The sequence below is a fragment of the Fundulus heteroclitus genome, chromosome 2, assembly GCF_011125445.2.
Source record: "Fundulus heteroclitus isolate FHET01 chromosome 2, MU-UCD_Fhet_4.1, whole genome shotgun sequence".
In the NCBI taxonomy this organism is placed as follows: Eukaryota; Metazoa; Chordata; class Actinopteri; order Cyprinodontiformes; family Fundulidae; genus Fundulus; species Fundulus heteroclitus.
In genome coordinates this window covers 37,132,554-37,152,802 of record NC_046362.1, presented here as the reverse complement: position 1 = coordinate 37,152,802, position 20,249 = coordinate 37,132,554, and the positions used below count along the sequence as shown (strand labels likewise).

Sequence of the window (20,249 nt, the reverse complement as noted above, 5' to 3'; positions counted from 1 at the left end):
ATGGTCCAGCCCTAGCTTCACTGTCCCTGAGGAAAAGCGTCCCCACAGTGACACATGGTGGTGGCAGCATCATGGTGGGGTGCAGGGTGATGGATCACTACACGTTTTACACATAGACCAAAGATTTAGTCTCACCTGAGCAGACCAACGGCTTCCAAATGAAAAGTACAACAACTAGTCGTCCTGTGAACAGGTTCTCCCACCTGAGCGCTGACTCTCTACAGCTCCTCCCCTTGCCTCGGCTATCAGTCTGGGTGGACGGCCATGTGGGCCCAACCTGTCCGTCTTCAGAGGACTGTGACATCACTGACGGTAAACTAACGCCTACCGATGCCTCTGCAGGACTCAGGTTGTGATGAAGCCAGTATGGCTGACCACCCAAGGCTTGTTTTAGGCTCCATTTGATCATTTTCTAGTTTGTACATCAGATCAATATCCAGGGCTCTGGCTGTATTTACACCCAGAATAAATGACACCCAAGTGGGCTTTATTCACTAGTTGGGTAAACTGGGTATAAGAGTTATGAAAAAGGTGTTGAATTTACATTAGATTTATTATTAAAGAACAAAAACCAGTTTCTTTCCACCTTACAACTACGTGCTACTTTATGTTGACCGATTATGTGACATCCTAATAAATGAAATTAAAGTTTGTGGTTGTAATGTGACTAAACGTGTTAAAGCTGCTTGGGAACACATTTAAAGGCGAGTTTCTTTCTGACTTGGGGACAATCGAATAAAACAGAAGCGTTTTATAACTGTTGTACGTTACCTTGCCAGCTTTTGGTGTTTCTTATTGTCGGACTTCATGGCTGCGTGAACAAGCAGCTGATTGAACAGATCTCTCTGTAAGAAGCAACAGAGAAGCCCATTAGTGAAGGAAAGCGCATCCTCTCCTGTATCAGCAGTCCACCGCAGGACGCTGGAGAACTCGTCTGCACATGGAAGATAAAATGCATCACGTCTGCCTGCACCCATCAAAGATTTATTATTCATACGATGGTGCACTGCGCTCCACATTCTCACACCACACTATGCGGCGCGGCTTTAGGTCTGAAGACAGCAGCTCTGAAGCCTGGAGGGCTTCACTTCTGGAGAACTTTTACAACATCAGGAATTTCTGTTTGTCCACAAGAAAGGCAAAACAAATTTATCTGTAACGCACATTTCAGTACAAAGACAACGCAAAGTGCTTCACATGATTAAAATATAGGAAAATAAAACAGAATAAAAGCAAGTTGGAATAAAATGTAGAAACAAAATAGAACATGGGAGAATAGAAACTAAAAGAATATTTAGTTATTAGATATTAAAAACAGTTGGCCTACAAAGTTGAAGCTGTGAGCTAACTCTGGATCTCTCCTCTATTGGTCCAAAGATTATTACTTCAATTTTGTTTTTATTCAATTGAAGAAAATGTTGGTACATCCATGCGTTGATTTCTTCTAAGGAACTTGATCAATGAGATCCGAAAGAAAACAAACCCTGAAGTTTTCAGTTTTAGGAGTTTATGTGCTTCAACATGTTTGCCTGTCGCTGTAAACCGTGTCCAGGTGTGTCCAGGTGTGTCCAGCTCACCTGTGCGTCGCTGCCACCGATGTCCACCATGTTGTAACGCAAAGGGTACAACAGCGCCACAGCCTGGCTGTAGTTGCCCTGCTGGTACTCCGTCATGGCGTTACACATCGGTATGCCGAGACGCTGAGCCAGCTGATGCTGATGATTGTCGCCGGGTTCCCTGGAAGAGAACACGTTTAAACAAATTTAAACAAATAAAGAGCCGTCGTCGCTTAGTGACGGAAAACTGGTTTTGCTTCCTGGAGGCATCCTGGACATTATTTTCACTTTAAGTGCTAAATCGTTTTGCTCTTTAAATGATAAGAAATTATATCTCATTTGTTGAAATTGGGCAAAATTATAATAAGTCAAGATAATCACAATTATGGACAATAGAAAACAAATTGGAAATAATTGTAAAAATATTTACAAATTAAAGGACACGTTAAAAAGAATATTAAAAGGATGCCAACTCTTAATAAAATAGGTATCAAAATGAAACTTTGATGGAAATCTGATATGTATTGTCTATTATCCACCTAAATACGTTCAGACTTTGTAATTAGGTATATTATTCAAAAAACATGCTTGAATGATTGATTTGAATGACTGGGATGCTGTACTATGTGTTTTCCTGTTTAAACCCACCTTACGTGAAAAATTATCAGTACGTCATTACTTTTTAGCAAGTAAACACAAAAGTGTCTTACACTGTTCACAGATTCAAAACAGCTGCTCCAAAAAAAGGTAAAAAACAAAGCAACTGGTAAAAAACAAAGCAACAAGTCCAGTTGCTTTTTTTACCTTTTTTTGGAATGACCATGACCTGGATGACTGAGAATCTTCACCAGCAAAACAGCTGCTATTTCAATCAGAAAATAAACAAAACACAAACTGCATTTAAATTCAAGCAGTAAAATAAACCCTGAAAAAGTGATGACGTCATTAGGCGACTCGCGAAGGATAACTGGTTTTCCAAGCGCCTACTTTGTGAGACTCAAAAAAAATATTAAGACACTTTTCTATTGTTCTATAAAAGCAGAAGATTTAACTGAGATTAAAGTGAGAAAAACGGTCCAGTTAAGGTTGAATACAAAGGTATTATATGTGTAAAAGCATTTACCCTGTAAATATTTTAGTTTTCTCACTAAAAGCTTTCAAACCAGATTTTTGATGCAAGTTAAAGAACCTGAGTGAATACAAAACGCTGCTTTTGGTCCAGCTTCACCAGATACAGCCAGGAATCAGGAAATCCTTTAAACTGAACCTGACTGGCAGCAGGAAGTAGGCTACAACATCTCAAAAGGGAGTTCCTCGTGAAATTCAATAACAGACTGGAAACATCAAACACGTTACAGAACCATTTGTAAGGCTCTGGGATTCTGGTGAACAAAAGTGACGATCATTAACCATAAATGGAGAAAACATCGACCTTTCCAGGCGTGGCTGACCTACCAGAATCACTCCAAGAGAACATTGACGAAATAAAAAGGCAAATAAAGCGAAGAAATCTGGAACGGCCAAACAGTTTCACAGCACGGCGTTGCAGCTGAACAGAAAACGGCCAAATTAACACGAAACCCTACAGAATTTAATAAATCAAAGGGGGAACCGTGAGAACCTCAGGAAACTATTATTTTCTTTGGTATCTAGGCTAAAGAACAGGTTTAAACGCAGGCCTGCTTCTCTCCGACAGTTAATCTAACGGCACCCGTCCCGTGTTTGTGTCGGTGTTACAGACGTGTGGCGTTGCTTTTATGTGAGGCTGACAGCGCTGAGGCGTAAAGTGGAGAGAACTGGGACAGAACTAACTTGGCCAGGTCCTGGAGGCCCTCCAGCAGACGCCGACTGGCCGCCGTCTCGTTGGCTCCCAGCGACACCATGAGGAAGTGGAGGTCGTTGAAGAGTGTGACGTGATCGTCGGTGTGAGGCCGGGTTACCTGGAGCAGCTCCCGCCAGCGGTCCTTCACGCTCACGCCTGCAACGAGGTTTACGAGGAGCGTCAGCGGACCCGAGCTACTCACCCTGAGAAAAACTCACCGCGTTTCCACCGACCGGGCCCATTAGCCTCATTTCTGCTGCAGCACTTTAGATGTTAGTAAAAACAATAAATCCCTGAGATCATCTCAGCTCATTAAATCTTTCAGCTCTCAGATCAAAGTCTAAATTGTGTTAAATCAGATGTGCTAATTAGTAACATTTCCTGTCTGCTTCACATAATCCCACACCTACCTTCCATCTCCAGTCTGTAGAGCATGGAGCAGGCGTCTACGATGTCGAGCATGGCGCCTGAGGCTTTACAACGTTTGAATACCTAAAAAAAAAAAAAACAGCCACTAATCAGTATTTGAAACACTGTAGACATTGTTTCCAGAGATCTAAATTTGTAAAGTATTTAAACATTTACAGCCTGGTGGAAAAGAAATGAAATCACATTAAATTTCCATCTTTTATCAAGCAATGCTCCCAAATCAACGTCTAATCCAGGGGTTCATCCAAAAGATAATCCTATTTTTTTAATTTACAATCAGTCAGATATACTTGTTTTAATATAGAAAATCCTGTCCTTTAATCGTGTCAAATAATTTTGTTACAGAAAATATACAACTATTTGAAAATCAGAAATGTTTTCCTCAAAATATGTGAAATTAATCAAAAAATTTTTGCGGAAATTTACTCCTCTGTGAGTAGTAATTTAATTTTCTTTAAACAATGGCGGTACTACTTTTTTTTAATTATGAAGTGATATTATCAGGCGTACAAGAATATGAGAACACAGGGGGAAGAATTCTCATAAAATTACTACTATATTCTCACAATTTTGACTTTATTCTCATAATTTCTAAAAGGAAGAAAACAATTATTTAAGAAATATAATTTTGGGGATCACAGGCTGATAGGTTTGGGAATAAATAGAAGAAAAAAATGAGGAAGCTACATTAAATTTACAGCTTTTATTGAGAATTGCTCCCAAATTAATTAATTAAATTATCTAATTAATTTTTATCTCTGGGGACATAAAAAGTGATTTATTCAAAGGTAAACGGCCAAAATCAAAGATGTAAACATATAAAAATATCTCCTAGCATCTATTGTTGCCACATTTAGCTGAACGCCTACAGCGAGGAGCTTCTTGTCTCCATCCTCCGCTGTCGGTCTGAGGAAATGTTGCTCCTCACTTTTCCTACATGTTGAGCTCGTTTCAACCCAACCCACAGTCAACATCTGGGCTTTGACTAGGCCCAGGACTTCTCCGCCTGTCCTGACTGGATTTACTGGTTTGTTTTGGGTCGGTGTCGTGTTGCAGGGTCCAGTTCTGCAGAGATTCAATTTTCAATTCAATTTTATTTATATAGCGCCAAATCATGAAACATGTCATCTCAAGGCACTTTACAAAGTCAAGTTCAATCATATTATACAGATTGGGTCAGATTATACAGATTGGTCAAAAATGTCCTATATAAGGAAACCAGTTGATTGCATCAAAGTCCCGACAAGCAGCATTCACTCCTGGGGAACCGTAGAGCCACAGGAAGAGTCATCTGCATTGTACATGGCTTTGCTGCAATCCCTCATACTGAGCAAGCATGAAGCGACAGTGGGAAGAAAAACCACCCATTAACGGGAAAAAAAACCTCCAGCAGAACCGGGCTCAGTATGAACGGTCATCTGCCTCGACCGACTGGGGTTACAGAAGACAGAGCAGAGACACAACAAGAGAAACAAAAAAGCACAGAAGCACACATTGATCTAGTAATCTGTTCTACATTAGATGGTAGTAGCGGGTGAGCCGTCTTCTCTGGATGATGTCACAGTTAACAGAACGCCAGACCAGGTGTACCTACTATGAAGAGAAAAGAGAGAGAACAGAAAGTTAAAGCAGAAATGACAACACATAATGCATAATTGAAGAACAGTAGAACTCAATATAGTGAGAAAATTAGATCCTGATATACTCCAGTAACCTAAGCCTATAGCAGTAAAACTATAAAGGTGGCTGAGAGTAACATGAGTCACTAGTTATAATTTTTGTCAAAAAGAAAAGTTTTAAGCCTAGTCTTAAAAGTAGACAGGGTGTCTGCCTCACGGACCAAAACTGGGAGTTGGTTCCACAGGAGAGGAGCCTGATAGCTAAAGGATCTGCCTCCCATTCTACTTTTAGAGACTCTAGGAACCACCAGCAGACCTGCGGTCTGAGAGCGAAGTGCTCTGTTAGGAACATACGGGGTAATCAGAGCTCTGATATATGATGGAGTTTGATTATGAAGGGCTTTATACGTTAGAAGAAGAATTTTAAATTCTATTCTTGATTTAACAGGAAGCCAATGAAGGGAAGCTAAAATTGGAGAAATATGATCCCTCTTGTTGATTTTCATCAGAACTCTTGCTGCAGCATTTTGGATCAGCTGAAGGCTTTGAACTGCATTTTGTGGAATTCCTGATAGTAAAGAATTACAATAGTCCAGCCTTGAAGTAACAAATGCATGGACCAGTTTTTCAGCATCACTCCTGGACAGAATGTTTCTAATTTTGGCGATATTCCGGAGGTGAAAAAAGGAAACTCTGGAAACCTGTTTAATATGGGATTTAAATGACATGTCTTGGTCAAAAATAACACCAAGATTTTTAACTTTATTACCAGAGGCCAAGTTAATGCCATCCAGATTAAGGGATTGATTAAGAACTTTATTTTTTGAGGACTCTGGCCCAAAGATTAAAACTTCGGTCTTGTCAGAATTTAGATGCAGGAAATTTAAAGTCATCCAGCTTTTGATGTCATCAAGACATGACTGCAGTCGAAGTAATTGATTGGATTCATCAGGATTTATGGATAAATATAGCTGAGTATCATCAGCATAACAGTGGAAATTAATCCCATGCTGTCTGATAATTTTGCCTATCGGAAGCATATATATAGTAAATAGAATTGGTCCAAGGACTGAACCCTGTGGTACTCCACAAGTGACCCTAGAGTTTGAGGAAGATTTATTATTAACATGAACAAATTGGAATCTGTCTGACAGATAAGATTTAAACCAGCCTAATGATTTCCCCTTAATCCCTACAGTATGTTCAAGTCTTTGTAGGAGAATATTGTGATCAACTGTATCAAACGCAGCACTGAGATCTAACAGGACAAGTATAGACACAAGTCCATTATCTGAGGCCATGAGAATATCATTAGTGACCTTCACCAGAGCTGTTTCAGTGCTATGATGAGCTCTGAAGCCTGACTGAAAACTCCTCAAGTAGGTCATTACTTTGTAAATGTTCACAAAGTTGATTAGCAACTACTTTCTCAAGAATTTTAGATAAGAAAAGAAGATTAGATATAGGTCTGTAATTTACTAACTCATCTTGATCAAGAGAAGGTTTCTTAAGTAAAGGTTTAATAACAGCTACTTTCAAAACCTGTGGTACATATCCATTTACTAAGGATAGATTAATCATGTCTAAAATAGTGCCACTGATCAAAGGGAATATGTCCTTAAACAACTTGGTTGGGATTGGGTCTAACATACAGGTAGAAGGTTTAGATGAAGCTAAAATTTTAGATAGCTCAGAAAGCTCTACTGCTTTTAAACAGTTCAAACACTGCGCAGATTCTAAAGATTCCTCCAATGCTGCCTCACTTACTGAGGACGAGGTAATCATGTTTGGGAGGATGCCAATTATTTTATTTTTAATGGCATCAATTTTATTTATGAAGAATCCCATAAAATCATTACTACTAAGAGCTAAGGGAATGGATGGATCAACAGAGCTGTGGCTCTGGGTAAGTTTGGCAACTGTACTAAAGAGAAATCTAGGATTATTTTTATTCTCTTTAATTAATGATGAAAAATATGCTACTCTAACTCTGCGGAGGGTCTTGTTATACAACAATAGTCTGTCCCTCCAGATTAAGTAGGATTCCTCTTGGTGTGTAGAGCGCCATTTTCTCTCCAATTTCCTAACATTGTGCTTCAAGGAACGCAGCTCTGAATTAAACCAAGGAGCCAGCTTCCTGTGAATAATCACCTTCTTTTTCAAGGGAGCTACATTGTCTAATGCAGAACGCAATGAGGAAGTCACATTGTTAGCAAAGGTATCGATTTGTGAATGGGAAGAAAACAGCAATGCTGCCATCTACAGGGCATTTCTGCAATACTGAGGATATTAAGAAGGGGACAGACTCTTTAAGTTTTGATACAGCATTATCCGATAAAAATCTACTATAATGGAACCCTCTTTTGGGGGTGGAGAATTCAGTTAGATTAAACTCAAATGTTATTAAAAAATGATCAGACAGGACAGGGTTGTGAGGAAATACTGTTAATTCTTCACAATCAATGCCATATGTCAGCACAAGGTCTAAAGTATGGAGCCGAGAGTGCGTCGGTTCATGCACATTTTGAGCAAAACCAATTGAATCTAGGATAGTTTTAAAGGCTACACTAAGGTTATCACATTCAGTGTCAACATGGATGTTAAAATCACCCACTATAATAGCCTTATCAGTATTTAACACCAAATCAGATAAGAAATCTGACAACTCATCCAAAAACTGAGTGTAAGGGCCTGGTGATCGATACAAAACAACAAACAGAAGAGGTTTTATTGCTTTGCAGTTTGGATGAGGGAAACTGAGGGTTAAATGTTCAAAAGAACTGTAATTATTAGTTGGCCTGGGACTAATTAATAAATCAGAGTGAAAGATAGTTGCCACTCCTCCTCCTCTTCCCACAGATCTGGGAATGTGGAAATTTGAATAACTGGAGGGGGTTGACTCATTTATACTAACGTAGTCCTCTTGTAGCCAGGTTTCTGTGAGACAAAACAAATCAATCTGATTATCAGAAATTAATTCATTAACTAACAAAGTCTTTGGAGGGAGAGACCTTATATTTAATAGACCACATTTTATTATTTTATTTTTAGGTTCAAGGTGAACCATATTGATTTTTATTAGGTTTTTATGATTTGTTCCTTTTAGATCATTTTTTGATCTGTAAAGTTTTGGCCGTGGGAAAGACACCGTCTCAATAGGATAATGGGTGGGTAACAGTACAGAAGCTGCAGAGAGGTGTGTTAAACTACGGCTCTGCTTCCTGGTCTGGACCCTGGGTTGTCAGCGTTTAGGAGAACTAATAAATCCGGCCAGATTTCTAGAAAGAAGAGCTGCACCATCCAAAGTAGGATGGATGCCGTCTCTCCGGATCAGACCAGGTTTTCCCCAGAAAGTTCTCCAGTTATCAATGTAGCCCACGTCGTTTTCTGGACACCACCTAGACAACCAGCGGTTGAATGATGACATGCGGCTAAACAAGTCATCACTGGTCAGATCAGGCAGGGGACCAGAGAAAATTACAGAGTCCGACATAGTTTTAGCAAACTCACAAACCGAAGCAACACCAACTTTGGTGACCTCTGATCGGCGTGACCGAGATAACGGTTTATGCTCAGACACTGAGCTGGTCGGGTCCTGCTGCAGCTAAGCAAACCCTCCCAGAGTTATTTCTCACCAGGAATTAGATTTTCTTTTCTCAGATTTTACAGAAACATTGTTTTTATCATTTATCCAAACAGCCTCTCCTTCCCCACATCTAGAAATTATCATTAAGGATTTCTAACACGGCCGAGGTAAATGACCTCAGCAAATGTTGTTTTGCCAGAAGACAACGCTGGATTCACGCCGTCTTCTCTTATCCTGACTAAATAAGACTTGGCAGCTGCCACTGAAATGTGTGGGGGTGGTTCTCTGGCTCTTGCATCTAAAATCTGGATTCCATATTTATTTGTGATTACCTAAACCCCTTTGACTCAGCGGAGGAACCACGCCTTGCTTTTAATCTGCAGCCCTTGTGTTTTGGTGCTGGTGCAGCGTTAAAGCTGATTCACGGTGAATCCGTGCCGGCCTGGTAGGAAGCTGCAGAGACGACCCGCTGTTTCTTAGCCACCAGACCGTTTGAGCCGCTCCACCAGGAACGTAGCAGCTCATTTAAATTAGCTGGATTCCAAACACAGACCTGACCTTTATTTTCAACAGAAATGTTGATTTCAGTCTGTAGGCAACTTTTCTTTCCTTTATGGTGTAACAGCGGGGTTTTTTCTCCCTTATGTTCTCGTCTTTTGAAGCGGTTTGGACCGTCTTGTTGCCCCCATACGAACAACAGCAATGCCTTCTGGGAAAAGCATTTACAGTAGAACCAGATTGTGGTATTACCAGCACGGTGGTGGCAGCATTATGCTTAGTGAGCTCAGTCATACTGCAGCACGGCTCAGGAATGAAGAGTCTTCCACTTCACGTCAAACCAGCAGGTTGACGGCTGAAACCCGGATATTAATTAATGTTCCAACAGGACGAGAGTCCAATGACATCTGAACCAACACGGTTAAAGCACCTGAGGTCCAATCTGAAGATCATCTGCTACACTGCAAAAACGGAGCTAAAAATAAGTAAAATGTTCTTAAAATTAGTGTATTTGTCCTTGATTTGAGCAGGTAAATAAGATGATTTGCCATCTTGCCCTTAAAATAGGAACAACTCATCTCCATCGTCTTATTTTAAGTGCGGGATGTCTAATTATCTTATTTTAGGGGTTGAAATACTAATTTCATTGGCAGATAATCTTATTTACCTGCTCAAATCAAGGACAAATACACTAACTTCAAGAATATTTGACTTATTTTTAGATCCGTTTTTGCAGTGTAAACATCTTCCTGCATTGGTTTATCAACCTGACTGCAGGACGTACGGAGGAAACGCATCAGAACCACCTGGATGAACCGCAAACCACAAAAACCTTCTGTGAGCCGTTTAAAATCAGCGCCGCGATCATCTATACTTTGAAAATCTGATTGTTTGATGTAAGAAGTTTTAATCAAGAAAAAAAAAATCAGAGGATTATGGGAAATGGCTGAGGTAAGTTTACTCTAAAGTCTGAAATCTGCTTATACTTATGTGATCCTCCGGCCAACCGTGCAGGTATAGGAGCTCTGCAGCCCCGTGTTGCATATTATTATTCACTTCAACAGAGCGCTACCAAAGCTAAACTTTCTCATACCACTTGTTGTTCAGACAGCAGTAACATAAAAACAGAGAAAAAGGCTGATTTTGTCATTTGTCGAGTTCACCGAGCCGACGCAGCAGAAATAAAAGTGTGATCGTCCTGCAGCGAGGCGTCTGCACCTCCTTCCTGAAAGAAAGAGAGGGAAGAATCTCTGCAGAAATACGGCTCAGCCTGGAGGATTTTAGCCGTTATCAGAGATCCTCACTCAGACCAGCGAGGCGATTTTACTGCTGACGTTTGCAGACGATTGTTGCTTTGAACTGAAAGTGACCCGAGCCAGAAGATAAACCAGTAAAAATCACACTTAATAAAACAAACACATCTTCATAAAAAAACAGAAGGGACTTTAAAAGTGCAAAGTTGCTGAGTGAAGGTGTGCAGAGCAGCTATCGGCGAGATGTTTTACTAAACAGGAACATTTAGGAAATAAAATCTTTAGTGCCTTAAGAAGGTGCTCAATAAAGTCTATTTAAAACAGCAACTTTTGCTAATTTAACAGTTTTATATGTTGTACGAAGAAAGAACTGACCAGGAAAAAGAATCTAAAATAAATAACATGTTTGTAGTAAAATATTTTCACTGAAATAATCATTTCAGCTTCTGGACTGCAGCTCTAGGCAGAAAGAGAACAGAAATTACTAAGCATTGCTCCAAATAAGACATTTTTTCTTACATAATGTCTTTGCTACATTTAAAGGACCAGCTGATAATTAACATGCCGGAAGCCTCTGAGTCGTCTGAGACAAAAAAAATAAATAAAAATAATTATAAACAGATAAAACTGAAGCGTTGTGGCTTTAGAGGGAATTTTGTTTTTGCTGAGGAAACCTTTTTAAGACCGCTGAGACACCATCGCACTAATGATTCACATGCAAACACCGAGCTGTGCCTTCAGGAGGTTCAAGTCCAAATGAGGCTAATTTTGAGGTGCAGGTGACTTGATGCAGGTGTGATTTTAAAGTGTGGGAATCACATGTAAAGCCGGTAGCCGAGATGTTTCGTCTCTGTGTAAAATTCTTGCTCCTTTTTTCTGAATCAGGCAGGATGAACATTATTACCAGCCGTAAACAGCCGCTGTGAGCTGAAAAAACATGGAAACTGATACTGGAATGGATAAAGAGGACCAACGCTGAGTTCAGTAACTCTTGAATCTATTAAAAAAAAAGGTGGTCAGAGCCAGGAAACCCGCCATTTCCACCCAGAAGTGAAGCCAGAACTTTACTGGAAGCCTGTTACTGGTGGTAGAAGCGCAGCTTGATGGACGGATACGGTGTAGTTATAGTTTTGAGTATGTTTACCATGTCTAATCTGCTTTTGAGTCGATCAGAGGTCATTTTCAATAAATAAACGTGTGAACCAAATTTCTGTGTTATAAAATACTGCACTTCAGAACCAACAGTTCCCCTAAATCCTTAAAAATTGTCAAAGGAATATACCACGGAGGGAAGTAACCGTCAGACCGGACCTGCACACGGCAACACAAACCCACCTGGGAGTCGTAGATCTCCAGAGCGGCTTCGTATTGCTCCTACAAAGGATGAAGCGACAAAAACAAAGCGTCATTAGAAACATTCACTAAACCCACAGATATAAAACCCAGTAACTGTTTTACATGAATAAATAAAGCCATTACCCCCTCGATGAAGTATAACGCCCAGTGCCAGTAGTTGTGACTGGCCAGCATGTCAGATCTCTGAAAATTAAATATGACATTTTTCACGTGTTTTCTAAATATCGCCACTTGAATTTAATATCCAGTAGGGCTGGACGATAATTCAATAACTATATATAATCGATCGATATACATATATATAGAAAAAAAGGTCAATAAAAAGTTCAATAGAATAACAGTTTTCCTTCCTTATGCATTCTAGCCTATCATGTAGGTTAATATTACATCATTACATCCTCCCAGCCAATCAAAAGTAGACCCAGGAGCTAAGCTCCGCCTCCTTCAAACAGTTCAGAGAGCATGCGTTTTTTTATTTTTTAAAAACTTGTAGTTTTGGTAAAAAGTTGGTTGAATAAAAAGCTGGTTGAGTTTGAATTCAGTGTTTGTGTGTTAGTATCTAAACATAGGTTGCTAAGCAACAGTATAAAATGATCAGGGCTGCACTAAAAATCTCTGTTTTGAATTTGTTTATAGTTATCCATATCAATCACTATGATTTCTACTTTATCGATCTGCTTTTTTTCCCACATCGTCCAGCCCTGAGCTCAGAACCTCCTGATCCCCTAAAGCTCCACCTGCCAGTCTTTCTCTCTGCTCTCCATGAACTTCAGGCCTTTGTCCACCTCTGCCTTCATCTCATAGACGTGGGCCACAGAGTGGACGGACCAGGCATCGTCGGGGGTCAAGGTGAGGCCCTGCACACAAGACGCCACAACAGGAGGGATCAAAAGACAAACGGCTAAAAAATGATTGCATTCCTCACTTTGACCGACTTTTATTTTTACGTCCCTGAAATTGTTTTCTCCTAACAGACTCTCATGCCGCGGCTGCTTTGTATGCATGAAGCCTTCGGTGTAGAAGGGAGCACTGGTAACGTGGCGGAGCGACCCAATCAGCGCAGATAGCCTCAAACGCGGCGCAGCGTTATTATCGGCAGAGCGCAGCAGAGAAAGGGATCTCACCTCCAGGGCCACTTTCAGAGCCTGGTCATAGAAACGAGTCTCAAGGAGGCCAAAGGAGTATTGTCCTTTCAGATAGCTGAGGGCAAACAGACAAAACACGCTCGTTAGAAAATACTAGAAGGAATTTACTCCTGCTCACAATAATCAGAAATACGTACTGCATTATTTAACACTCCCTCACACACTGCAGTAAACATTTGTTCTGAATAAAAGTGTAATTCATTATAAAGGCATAATCTCACATGTTTAATAAAAAAAAAAACACTAACTGGAGATTTCACCATCTCTGGGAGAAGTTTTGGCACCTTTTCAGTTTTTTTAAAGTTCCTGAAGCATTTTCTGTCAAATTTAGCCCCATAACTCTAAAAATAACTCCATAACAAATATTTCCTCTTACAGAAAGTCAGTATTTTGATGAAAATACAATTTACAATATATAAATGAATATGTTTTACACAGCCTACATAAAATGCAGAAAACATGAGGAAAATGTATCGTTTGGTCTAGTTACGATAAAAAAATAGTTTATTTTTTTTCAAAGCAACCAAAAAGATTTTTTTTTTTCTTTTCTTTCTAGTGTGAAGTTTTCTTGCGATTACCTGTATCACCTGTATCCTTTAACAAGTTAACTTGATCAGCTTGTTGTGCTTGGCTCCTTGTTTTATGACAGGCCCGTTTTTCTCTTGGCCACTTTCAAAATGGGCAAGACAAGAGAACATTACTATTTAAGCTAGGTAGGTGGATGCTGATCTTTATGACTCAGGGAGGAGCTTCAAGAGAATCGCTTTGCTCTACAAACGTGTCCAAAACATTAAGTAAACTCTACGGAGGTCCCTGGAGTAGAAACTGCAGCAGGGCAGCAACGCCGGCTCAACCACGGCGCCTTAAGAACTATCGGACGCCATCTTCATGCTACCTGATTGGCTGGAAGAGGCGATCCTCCTTCCTTAGTAGGTTTTTATTTTTTATTATTATCGTATAACCAGACGGATAAGTCCCAAGCTTTCTGTTCCTGTTGGATTATTTTTCCAGCCACTTGAAGCGGACTTTGACGCACTGCCTTGGGGACATTTGGGTTGAGTTGGACGGGTCGGTCCAAAGGAAACTCTTAGTTCTTCAACTTAGCTGTTCAGCCCCAAGACAAAATTCAGACGACTGTCAGTGTGTGAGATTCAGTCCTCAAACATTTAGTTTGTGTTTTGTAAATTATAATAAGTATATTTTCTTTCTTTCAGCAAAGGTAAAAATAAAATAAAAAAATAAATCCCTTGTGTGTTTTTGTAACATCTGCCATGAAGGCGCCAGATGTGCTGGACTAGAACTGACAATGTGACGCACAGTTAATCTAACTTATTTTACCTTAATGTAGGATTTCTTCCTCACTGAATAAATGTAACCAGTTTAGAGGGTTTAAATTTTCCCAGCAGAAAATATGAATTCTACAGTATTTATAAGAAGTTTAGGTTTATTTCCATTTTCCCTGCTCGTATCCTAAATCTAAAGTGTTAGGGAAGTTATTGTGACGCTGAAGGCCGTGACATGAATCGGACCATCAGAACGCTACAAAAGCAAAAGTGAATCTAATTTATTTTTTTCAACAAGCTCAACAGCGTCACACTTGAACAGAACCTCGGCGGGCCGGACCCAGTACCTGAACAGAGGCATGTGAGGCTTCCAGTGGGGCAGCACCCGGGCCACAGAGTCCCTCATCGGCACCTGGGCCCCCATGTAGAAGTAGGAGTCGTGTGCAAACTTAAGGGCCAGCATGTCGGTGGGATGATCCAGCAGAATATCTTCCCAGACCTCGCAGGCTTTGGGAAAATTCCTGCAAGAAACGCGTCTCATCGTTAAAGGAATACGGTTCTGGAGGATGGAAACGGCTCAGAGAGCGGATCACAGTGGATTGTGGGGGAAATGAGAATTTCCTGAGGAGCTGCATCCTCCGAGGCGACGCAAGGAAACTAAATGTCCAATTAAACATTCCTGGATGTCACTTCACACCTTGGAGAAAGAAAAGGAAATAAAGATGTAATAAAAAGTCCAGCCGTCTCATGAGTTGTGAGTTTGGTTGTTAATCCGGAGCATATGACTGAATCACATGCAGACAGAGAAGGAGCCGCTTCATGAATGAAAAACTATTTCCTGATGAATTGTTTCTAAACAGGCGACTCGTTTCCTGTGGCTCCATGAAGCCCACGTCTGATCTAACACGGACTTTACCAGCCGGAACCACAACCGTGGCCTGGATGGTGAGATGATGCAGCGAGACGCTTTTCTAAAGGAAAACAAAGATTTGACGGGAAGTTCCTGCAGAAAAGAGGAAAAATAAAACCTTCCTGAAGCTGTCAGCAGTTCCTGGTTTGCAGTCCAGACTTTTCTTCTTTTATTTATGAACGTCGGCATGAAACACATTTCCACCCTGCTCACATGTCGGCAAAAAAAACAAGTTATAACTTCACAGAGAAAACATAGAATATCAGAATTAGCCTTTACCTTTTCACCCAAATAAATCTTAATTACTGGTGCACACCTGAAGATCATCATATAGTTCATTTATTTCACTAATTCAATTAAGAAATTCCTAATTTACACGCCAGGTTAGACATCACAACCCTACAAGTCCAAATGTATGATTTTTTTTATCTAAATATTCCTGAGATCTCTTCCTGTTGACACAGAATGAAATAGTTTTTACACAACCTGTTTAAAAGATGCAGAAAAGAGGGAAAAAAATTTTTTTGGTCTAACATATCAATTACCATACAAAGAAAATTTGAAAGCCTGACACACACACAATACATAAGAGATATAGGATATGATATAATATAGATATATGAGATATATAGAGTATTATTATATCGAAAACTAACAAGATATATATATACTAATTATTATATAGAAGTAGTATAAATCTAAAGACTATATACTATAGATCCGATATATCTCTATGCTACTATATCTATCTCTAGATATATATATATATATCTAATAATGATAATATATATATATATAGTATCTATATATATCTCTCTATCTATCTATCTATCTATCTATCTATCTATCTATCTATTATCTATATATATATATATATATATATATATATATATATATATATATATATATATATATATATATATATTGTTTAATGTATCCTCACAAATAGCTGTGTGAGGCTTTAGAGGGTTAAGGATGTCTTGTTAATTTTGAGGTTTATAGTGGATAGGAATTCAGTCTCTCACAGTTAGAAGATGGTTAGTTTGGGGTTGGTTTAGAAATGAAATCCTGTGAAACTGCTTTTTGCATCACCTTGGATCAGCTTTGGTACTAAAATTTGGCAATCAGAATGAAAACGGAGAGGAAATCACAGCCCCCTGGATGATAAACCTCAAATAAAAAGGTTTTATTACTTTTCCAGACTGTAAATTAAACTGAAGACCAACATGGCAGCCATCTTTTGGATAAACAGAAGTCGACTTGCTCTCAGAAGGGCTTGGATGTTCAGGAATGGGGTTTTAATTTTCCTAATGCAGCCGTTGAGAACATCTGAGTCCTTCTGAGAGGCCGCTTACATGAACGGCGTGTTGCCCCCCCCCCCCCCCCCAGTCTCCATCCCTGGTCCAAGCCGAGCATCAGGCGGCTTCGGGGTCTTACCCGTGTGAGAAGAGCTCCACTGCTTTGACGTGGAGCTTCTCCCGGGGAGAGATGTCCTGGCTGCTGGCGAGCTCCACCGTTCGCTTCACGGCGCCGGCCAGACGCCCGTCCAGCCGCGGGCTGCTGGTGGTGGCCACCAGCTCCAGCCCGGTGCTGATCACGTGACCCATAACTGCGGCATGAATTCAGGAATAAATATTATTTTCTCTGAATCTCCCCCCAGCTCCCCACGTAGCAGTTCACATGAAGAATCACATGCTCCTCTGGACGCTGTGTTATTTGCTTTGGGAGCCAGGAGGGCTTCTAGAGCGGCGATCTTTTTGAATTGTCCCTTCTGTCTCTGCTAATAAACAGCAGATGACGGCGTATGAAAGGTACAGGAGACGGTTAAAAACAACTGTCCTGCAGCCAGACGAGGCGTCCTCTAATAAAGCAACATGAACGCCGTCGGGCTCGTCTGCGACGGCGTTCATGTTGCCTGATGTCTCCTCAGTAACGGTGCTTAACGGCGTAATAAACATAAAGACACGAAAAGCATAAACATTGCATCTTCAGTCTGCTGCAGTGCCGTTGCTTTGCGTCTCCTCTGTGTCTCCATAGTAAGATGCGTTTCCACAGCAACACGCGCTAAAGTAACCCACGATTTAAAAGCTGTGAGCACCAGAGATCTTTTTGGTGCTTTTCATGTTGTGGACCAAATATTTTCTTTGGAAAAGTCAAAAAAAGCAATAAAATAAAAACAGAAAACGACTTCATTCTAGCTGGAAGCTATTTTGCTAAAACTAAACATATTTAGAAATGTATAGTTTGGGTCTTCTGGACTTAATAACCAAATTTAAAGCATTTTATTATTTGGTCCTTTTCTCCCATCTCCTGATGAGGAAACCTTTTTTTTTGTAACTAGTTTTTGAACAGATGTTGCCACACACATATTTCTAAATAATTACCATCTGTTATTGGAGCTGATTTAATAAATACGGATTAAAAATAAGTTATTTACCAAAGTTAGGGTCCGCTGTCTGGATAGCAGACATGCATCCTTCTATTCCTCCCAGCGTGTCGTCGTTCCTCCATTTCACATACTATAAAAAACAGAAACAGGAGGACAAAAGGTGCCTTTATTGGTTTAACTTCATGATAAAACATTTATTTCTTTTGCCCAATGAAGCTTCAGATCTTAGAGATGCACTCGGCTAGGGAGGAAAATGTGTTTGTCTTCACAAAGAAGGAGAATAAAACCAGAGGAGAGATAAAAGAAAGAAGACAGACTGGTTCAGCCAAAAGAGAAATAAAAAAAAAATTTTTTTGTCTATATTTAGATTCTGCTGGTATGTCACCTGATTTCCTCTGTGATTATTTACATTTTTTATTTGCATTATTACTTCTGTTTATTGGCATTGAGAATGTAGAGAAAGGAAAAACTGCGTCACACAGGTAAACATGTTCATTATAATCGTTAATTATGTGACGTTAGGCTTGTTGATCCATACAGTGGACAGTGAGCGGATTTTCAGAACTCCGTGATGAAGAATAAACGTGTGTTTTAAAAATGCTAATTATTAAAATAATTTTAAAAAGGAAGGCAGTCGATCCTTCAAGTCCTTTTTTTCGGCTCAACAAAAACTAAAGAAAATTATCTTAATGTCAAAACATTTCCAGCTTTCCAGCAGTTTGGTTCCAACAAAAGCGTATTTTGACCAAATCAAACATTTATTTCTCTTTTGAATTCAATAATGCGGTCATATTCAGTAAATTAGAATATGTGTTCTACGCATTCTCACTAACAAGAATAAAAGTATACTTTAAAAATAACCTTCAAGGTATTTTCCATTTAGCCTCACATTTCTGTTCTAAGAATGTTTTTTTTTCTTTTGACCTGATGTGATATTTTCATCTGGAATGTGGTGTTTTCATTACGTGCAAACTGAAAATCATCATAACGGAAATAAAAGATTTGAAAACATCAGGCTGCATTTAATTAACCTACATAGTGATGGGGTTAATTAAATCAACTTTCCTATAATGTTCTAATTTATTCAATGTGCCTGTAGATGAGTTACAATTTAAACTTGGTTTAATTATTCAAAATTATAAACATCTAAAAAAATGTATGCCAAAGAGTAATTTATAAAAATGAGTCAATTTGACTAAATTTAAATTAATTTAAATTTAAGTGGTGACATTGTAGCGCCATTCGCGTTCAATGTCAATGCATCTTCAGAAAACTTGTGATAATAATAATAATAATAATAAAAAATCTTATTTGGACTGCACTTTACATTATCTAAATTTCCTTGTGCTTTACAAAAAGACTAAAAACATTTAGCAGAGATTAAAACACTCTACTAAAAAGAAATTTGTAATCATGTAATCATGTAAAGCACTTTGCGTTGTCCTTGTACTGAAATGTGCTATACAAATACATTTGCATTGCCTTGCCACATCCTAAATATAGAAATATAAAATACTCCCATGTGTTTTGTTTGTAATTACTTTATAAATACCGCAGTAGCTGGAGCGGTGAGGTTGGGTATGTAGTGGTATAGCTTTTCACTCTATATGGTACTAAAAGGCCTCATTTGAGGTTAAGGTCCTTTTTTTGTACAAAGTTTGCATATAGTTATAGATGTCTTAAAAAACTTTTCTATATATTGTCTTATTTATGAAGTTGATGTATGCAAACTGTTTGGTTATATAAATGTCATGTTTGTATTTACAATCTATTGAAACTTTTTTAGAGAATGTGGTAAGGATATTTATATTGCTTTTCAGACTTTCTGGATTTATTTGTAATTTACTAAACTTTAATCTATAATTTTAAATTAAATGAACAACAGTGGTAAGAAACAATGCCAGTCGATGTATTTAGTAAGGGCATGTTGCGGCTGGGGTGGGGCTGTGGGGGCCATATAAAGCCTGGCCCAGGCCGCTGCGCTGCGCATGGCCGGCCCTGGGTGCGTGCCGTGCGGGTTACCTGCGTGAGAATGGCGTCATACAGTTTGCACGCCTCGTTGCTGCTGGTGGTCAGGGGGAGCGCCTCGTCTTTCCACGCCTGCAGAGCAGAGAGAAGCACCGCGTAACATCCTCAGCGCAAATATCCAAAGTCCAGTTCAGACAGAAACTTCCTGCCTTTATTCTGGGCGCCAGCGGCAAACTTTAAACGTCCAGATGTGACAGCGACGTCCTATGACGTCACTTTCCTTTCACCGCCACCAAACTTCTCACCTTGTGTCGTCATCAGCAACACTCACCTGACAGTCCCTGAAACTTGATCCCATCTTGACTGCAGCTGCGGCTGAAAACTTCTCCACCGCAGAAAGAGCCTGGAGCCGCTGATCCCTCACCGGAAGTTACC

General features: G+C 39.6%; 1 protein-coding gene across 1 annotated transcript in view; it reads right to left on the bottom strand.

Annotated features, from left to right (window-relative positions):
• Positions 1-20,249, bottom strand: part of ttc38 (tetratricopeptide repeat domain 38) — a 23,565-nt gene extending 3,316 nt beyond the window's left edge. The window contains exons 1-13 of the mRNA XM_012862942.3: positions 20,146-20,249; positions 19,869-19,946; positions 17,895-17,976; positions 16,895-17,066; positions 14,895-15,068; positions 13,244-13,319; positions 12,857-12,976; positions 12,243-12,302; positions 12,099-12,137; positions 3,789-3,870; positions 3,369-3,534; positions 1,578-1,737; positions 772-845 (exon numbers count right to left, since the gene is read on the bottom strand). Coding sequence (XP_012718396.2) covers positions 772-845; positions 1,578-1,737; positions 3,369-3,534; positions 3,789-3,870; positions 12,099-12,137; positions 12,243-12,302; positions 12,857-12,976; positions 13,244-13,319; positions 14,895-15,068; positions 16,895-17,066; positions 17,895-17,976; positions 19,869-19,946; positions 20,146-20,172 — 1,310 coding nt within the window. The 5' untranslated portion in view covers positions 20,173-20,249. The remainder of the gene's footprint in view (positions 1-771; positions 846-1,577; positions 1,738-3,368; positions 3,535-3,788; positions 3,871-12,098; positions 12,138-12,242; positions 12,303-12,856; positions 12,977-13,243; positions 13,320-14,894; positions 15,069-16,894; positions 17,067-17,894; positions 17,977-19,868; positions 19,947-20,145) is intronic.